Raw genomic sequence first — 6,969 nt, 5'->3', positions numbered from 1 at the left:
ATACTTGAACTCCTCCACTTGGGGCAGGACCTCATCCCCGACCCGGAGTGGGCACTCCACCCTTTTCCGGCTGAGAACCATGGCCTCAGATTTGGAGGTGCTGATCCTCATTCCCGCTGCGTCACACTCGGCTGCGAACCGCTCCAGTGCGAGCTGGAGGCCCTCACCCGATGAAGCCAACAGAACCACATCATCCGCAAAGATCAGAGATGAGATCCTGAGGCCACCAAAGCGAAAGCCCTCCGCCACTTGGCTGCGCCTAGAAATCCTGTCCATAAAAATTATGAACAGAACCGGTGACAAAGGGCAGCCCTGGCGGAGCCCATCACCCACCGGGAACGAGTCCGACTTATTGCCGGCAATGCGAACCAAGCTCTTGCAACGGTTGTATAGGGATCGAATGGCCCGTAGCAATGGGCCAGACACCCCATACTCCCGCAACACCTCCCTCAACACACTCGTTTCCACTGATGTATCCTAATAACACATAAATTAAAGGACTGTCTCTCGAGGAAACAAGAAGAGCTAGCAGCTAACCCACTCCAAGGCTAACCGTTTGCAAAAAGAAGAAAGAAAAGAAATTCAACTCTGTTTGTGCAACTACTTACATTTTTTCCAATTTGTAAATACTTTTTAAAGACAAACAGAAAAAAGGGCATTTGTTTTTTAAGTAAATATCTTATTTAATTATCCAATACAACTTTGAATATACAATGCCTCATTATTCTTCTGTCTGATTTTAAGTAAATGATTTACAAATAAAAGTTTGCCAGCAAAGAATTTAGATTGAAATACCAAAAAGAAAGGAACAAACAAGGGGATGTTTTTGTGTCACATGAAAGGCTCCTCTCTTCAGCTCAAAATCCATCAAGGAAAAAGTTTCTCATACTGAAGCAATGTGCGGCTCTACAGGTTTTACCTGCAGCACCTCTGCAAAGCCTTGTCCAAACCAGCAGGTGATGTCAGCCGTGTCAAGGGTGAAGAAAAAGAGTCTGTCCTTGCAGCGAGTCCTCCTGTAGACGGATCGGGGGTCTGCTGACAGGACCCCTCTGATGGCAGCGACTGCCTCCTCTGTACTGCGCAGAAACTTAAACCGGGGTCTGTGGCTTTCAGACAGTCCTGTGTGTTACACAAGTTTGGTTTTCAGTCTCTCTGCTCACATATGAATGAAGGCTTTCACATTAATTACTGATACAACAGTGCCCCCTTATGGAGACAAACATACAGTGCATCTGGAAAGTATTCACAGCGCTTCACTTGTTCCACATTGTGTCATCTTACAGGCTTATTCCAAAATAGATTAAATTCATTTCCAACTCAAAATTCTACACACAAACCACCATGATGACCAAGTGAAACAAAATGCTTGAGATGTATTAAAATAAAAAACAAATATACAGCATGTACATAAGTTATCACAGCCTTTGCCATGAAACTCAAAATTAACCTCAGATTCCACTGATCATCTGTCAGATGTTTCTACAGCTTGACTGGATATGATTTAGAAAGGCACACACCTGTCCACATACCGTAAGGTACTATAGTTGTTGGTGGATGTCAGAGCACAAACCAAGCCACAGAAAGATTTCTGCAGCATTAAAAGGTTCCAGTGAGCACAGTGGGCTCATCATGCGTAAATGGAAGAAGTTTGGAACCACCAGGACTCTTCCTACAGCTGACCGCACGGCCTTCCTGGGTAATCAGAGCAGAAGGGCCTTAGTCAGGGAGGTGTCCAAGAACCTGACTGTCACTCCTACAGAGCTCCAGTGTTGCTCTGTGGAGAGAGGAGAACTTTCCAAAAGGACAGACATTTCTGCAGCGTGAGACCTCTATGGTGGAGTGTCCAAGTGGAAGCCAGTCTTCAAAGGCTGATGACAGCCCACATGGAGTTGCCCAAAGATGCCTAAAAGACTCTCAGACCTTGTGCACCGTCACTCTTCATTCAACCTGACAGAGCCTGAGGGGCACTGCAAAACTGGAAGAAACTGTCCCCAAATAGGTGTACCAATCTTGTAGCATCATACTCAAAAAGACCCGAGGCTGCCAAAGGTGCTTCGACAAAGTATTGAGCAAAGGCTATGAATACTTATGAACACTTTTGTTTTTTATTTTTAATAAATGTAGTCAATTTATGAATTAATTTAATGAATTGCAAGCCAACATTTATCCCTTTGTCATCACAGGGTATTGTGTGTACAATTTTCAGGTGAAAACTGAATTGAATCCATTTTATAATAAGTCTGTAACAAAATATGAAAACAGTGAAGCGCTGTGAATACTTTCCAGATGCGCTGCATCTCCCATGATCTCAGTCATCTTACCTGACAGGTGTGCAGGGATAAATTCTGCCAGCTCCCTCTCCGCGTGAAGGCTGAATCGCACATCCAGACTTGCGACAGGAGGCTCTCTGATCCAGCCTGCGATCGTAGTGTAGGCTTCCTCTCCGTAGCAGGGATGGTCTACTTCCAACGAAGGTGGTTTTGTTTTAGGAGAGTCTGAACATCGGTTCTTACTCTCAGAACTTAAGAAAACGTCTTGGTTCACAAAAGCCTTGACCTCCTCCAGCACATTACTGAGGTCTTTGGACAGAGAAAACTGAGCACTGATATGAGATGAACCTGTTGCGTTAGTATTCGTTTTTTCTTCTGGGAGGAGATTCCCCACATAATCATTAGCTGCTCCTCGATCTTCTGTGTTTAACTGCACATCTATGTCTGATCCTTCAGGGAGGTTAGTGAGGTTTCTCTTGTCCTCATTCATTTGGTCAGTGTTTGAATTACAGGGCTCTGAGTCCTCCTCATAGCTCCTGCGGGTGTCGGGGGAGTCATACTCTGGGATATAGGGTTTGATGTCCAGGACTGGGGTGCCTGCAATCATATCAATGTCTGACAGGTGTAGAGTATCACCTAGAAAATAAAGAAATGCATTCATATTTATATACAGCTAAAACATCTACAAAACTAGGTCAGAGTTTAACCAGAGTCTGCTTAAAATAGTGAGATTTAACAGCTGTAACTATTAGTACAAGTGGAAAATTACCCTGTGCTTCAGACAGGGTTCAAGCAACAAATCAGTGCAGCTCCCTCGGAGAAATAACTCAGCTCAGATCAGTATACACACACGTGTTTAGTGACACTGACCGTGTATTTTGTCGAGCTTTGCCAGTGTTAGGCCCAACGCATTCGGTCGATGAGGGCTGCGTGTCGAGTACACACCGACTCTCTGCCCGTTCAGCCTGGGCGGCCTCACTTTGGCTTTGTAGCTCAGGTGGCCGTTTTTGTGGAAGAGAAAAATTATCCTGCAGAGGCCAGATGACAAAGAAAGGCAGATGATGGGAAATAGTGTTTACGTGTACATGCTTAGTTAAAATGAGTAAAAAAATATCTTGCAAGTTGGGTAACAATATTTGGTAACGTGTTGTACACAAACACACACATGAAACCTACCAAACATGGGAGTATTGCTCCAGGCCCACCAGAGCGTGCTCCGGGTTGTTGAAGACACTCGGCTGAATTCGAAGTTCTGCCCTTGAAGGGCCACAAATAGTGGGCTGCCGGGGAGTCCCGTTCTTCACAGAAAAACAGGAACTAATGTAACCAATTGGGACCGTTTGGATGTCCCCTGCAATGATAAGAATATTAGGGTCAGGTTTTGTAACACAGACACTGTGTCTAACTTGGCCTCTAATTTATCCTTTGCACTCACTTTTATTCCACAAGAGTGTTTTGTTATTTATTTAAAAATATATATATACTGTAACCTATTATGTTAGTGCTGAAATGATTGAATTAGTTACGGACTTGATGACAGACAATTCAAGTCTTTGGCTTTAGAGCAAAACAAATACTCTCAAGATGTCAACATGGTTTCCTTGTTTCTATTTTGGTCACATTTTAGAGGATACATGACCAACCCTGTTAGCAAAACGACACTGAAACAATGCTGACTTTTCATCTGAGTCATCATCATGGTTAAAACTTAAATTTTAAGGCTAAATTAATGTTGGAGCAAAATTAAATTCCTGATGAAACCTGACAGTGTGATGATAATTAGTCACAGTGAACATCAGTGCCCCTGTCTCCAAACCATTCACTCTTGCTGGTATTATTCTGCCTTTGTTCATGATTTCAGCTTTATTACAATATTAACCAATGGTGCAAAACCAATCAAGAATCACTATTCAATGCAGGGTCAGTGAGATTTAAGTTTACAGCACAAGGCTGAATCACATAGTTTCAACTATTGGTTGCTGTGTGGGAAATGATTACCCAAATACATAAGCCAATAAAAAGAAAAAGTGCCATGACTTTCACTCATTAGCTGACTCTGCACACTGAACATCTCTGAGCCAAAAGTGTTATTTTGGTAGGTATAATTGACGTATTGTTATAAACAGAAATTTAAAGCAAAATAAAGCCTTCCTGAGTAGTGCTCTTTGTTTCAGGGTTTATTTTTTTCTTCCTCTTTTGGTCACACTGTATAGCACAAGGCGTAATTCTTCTGTGGTTAAATGAAACCTTTAGGTATTTTATTTGACATTACAGTGTAATTATATTTACCTACAAATACTTAAAGGTAAGCACACAAAAACAAGTGGGTAACAAGTCAGTTGCTTGGGGGGGGGGGGGGGGGTTAAAAGAAAACAAAGAAATATTTATAATGTAAGTAAATTTTAGAAATGCGTAAGTACAGGCTGTACAATGGAGTGGCTTAACCTTACCCAGCAAGAGTATTTTTCAGCAAAGGAGACACATATTATATTGCAAGTTTGTACAGCACAAAGTAAAAAAGGACAATTAAATAATAGAAAAACCATCATGCACATCAACATGATGAATATTAAATAACAACATAAATAATAAAGATGTAAAAATTACAATGTAAAGTGGAAAAATACTGGCTTGCTACAAAATTAAAAGGTAATGACACACTAAAAAATAGTTATGTCATAATTATAACTGATTACAGTATAACTTGCATCTTCTTTCCTGTAAAATACCTGGAAGTTAAGCAAGTTTTAATCACTCCACAATACAGCCTGCAACACAAAAAGTACAGCATACCTATGATGTAAGATGGGGATTGTTTTAATACATTTCAGCTAAATTACCAGTATATATATATATATATATATATATATATATACACACATACATACACATATATATATATATATATATATATATATATATATATAAATTTATTTATAATATAAATCACTGTTTTCCTGTAAAAACATCTCAGTCTCTTATTCTAGTGTACTACCTTTAAGTATTTGTAGGTGAATATATTTAGATTGTAATTTCAGGTAAAATACACTGAAATTCAATTTAATTGCAGGGAAATTGCGCCCTTAGTTGCGGGCTGTGTTACTTTTTTTTGGTGGAGGGAGGGCTTAGTTTTTGTAATTACAAATGTTTGTGACGCTGGTGGTAGCTACCTCGCTCTAATGCTGCTGGCGACGGTGGTGAAGGTGGTGTAGGAGCTGGAGCTTTAACTTCTTCGCTGAGTCCAATCTTCGACACAGCAGCCTGAACCGCCAGCAGCTGTTTGCGATGAGCTCTAATTGCACCGTCTAGCGTCTGCCTGTTAGAGAAGATGTTGATAATGAGCGTGTAATAATAATGGGAACCCTGGAAAATAATAAAAATAAAAAGGCCAATGCAAAACAGAACACGGCGTTTAATTTGTTTAATTCTTAAAACAGCAAGAAGTCTCTCGTGAGAAAAACACGTGGCGGTGCAAAACCTACAAACATACCTCAGGTTCTTGATTTCTTTTCGCATCACAGAAACCTGCTGGTTCAGTTTATTCATGTGCTCGGAGCAGCACTCACACAGCGGACTCATCTTACTAACACAAAGAGAAAAGACAGCTCTGAAACGGTGAGCTTTTAGCGGCTGTTGTTGCTGCTGAGACCGGAGAGACTTTGTCAACGCGGAAGTGCATGCTAGACTTTATTGTTGGCCAACCAAGAGTGCTGCAGGCGTTAAACTGAAACAGGTCGGCTCATCTGAATCCCCTCTGTAAGTCTGTCATTGCTGTGGGCTCGTTGGTTTGGGATTATTTTTGCTGCCGTTTCGCTTAAATTACCCGTCCATCATTTAAAAAATAATATGTAGTTACATTACATGTGCTGCACAAAACACACCATGATGAAGGAATGTTTTCTACCAACAGGGGGCAGCCAAGACACGTTTAATACAGTCTGCTTTTTAAATAAATAAATATTGGCAAACCATAGTACAAACGAAATCAGTGTAATGTCGTATATACTCAGTTGTGTTGTCTTTATTGGTACATGTGGATATCCTGCATTTGTCTAGCCCTGAATGGACTAGTTGTTCAACAGGTTTGGCTGTACACAATAAAAAAAAACATAATGTATTGTAATTTTAGGTATTTGAAGTTAACCTCCCCTCAACACCTACAGGGGATCATTGTAGCTTAAGCACTAATGAATCTTTCTAAATCACTAATTAAAGACTTGATTATTAATATTACACTAACATATGTACAGTCACTGATCACTTTCTTAGATATACTCGTTCAACTTGGCAGCAACTCAGTCCATTAGGCATGCAGATGTGAATAAGATGACCTGCTGAAGTTCAAACTAAGCATAAGAATTAGGAAGAAAGTTGATCTAAGAGTGACTTTTGGTGCCAGACGATTTGGTGTTTTAAAGAGAATGGTCCAAATGAGTGGTAGTTTAAACAAAACAAGCTTTATTGGTCGCATACACAATCATACAGAGTACAGGGAAATGTTCGTGTCCGAGCTGTGGACAGGCTGGAGACATAGCCGCGCCATTCCAGGGCTTGGTGTTTGGCATGAGGGGCCTAGCCAGGACCCTTACTAGACACTGGGAGGGAATCAAACTTGCGACCTCCGCGCCAAAGATGTGTGGTCTTACCACTACACTATCCAGTGTAGGATATGCCTTATTGATGGCAGAATGTCCAGAGG

At 41.1% G+C, this 6,969-nt stretch overlaps 1 protein-coding gene across 1 annotated transcript; it reads right to left on the bottom strand.

Annotated features, from left to right (window-relative positions):
- Positions 1-342: 342 nt before the first annotated feature.
- Positions 343-6,366, bottom strand: trmo (tRNA methyltransferase O). Its single transcript, XM_006787068.2, has 6 exons — positions 5,761-6,366; positions 5,441-5,586; positions 3,447-3,621; positions 3,141-3,298; positions 2,322-2,906; positions 343-1,119 (listed from the first exon to the last, which is right to left on the bottom strand). The coding sequence occupies exons 1-6, from the start codon at positions 5,847-5,849 to the stop codon at positions 884-886; spliced, it is 1,389 nt and encodes a 462-aa protein (XP_006787131.2). The 5' UTR covers positions 5,850-6,366; the 3' UTR covers positions 343-883.
- Positions 6,367-6,969: the final 603 nt, after the last annotated feature.

This window comes from Neolamprologus brichardi, chromosome 6 (assembly GCF_056152115.1).
Source record: "Neolamprologus brichardi isolate AB-2024 chromosome 6, ASM5615211v1, whole genome shotgun sequence".
NCBI lineage: Eukaryota > Metazoa > Chordata > Actinopteri > Cichliformes > Cichlidae > Neolamprologus > Neolamprologus brichardi.
This window is presented reverse-complemented; position numbering and strand designations above follow the sequence as displayed.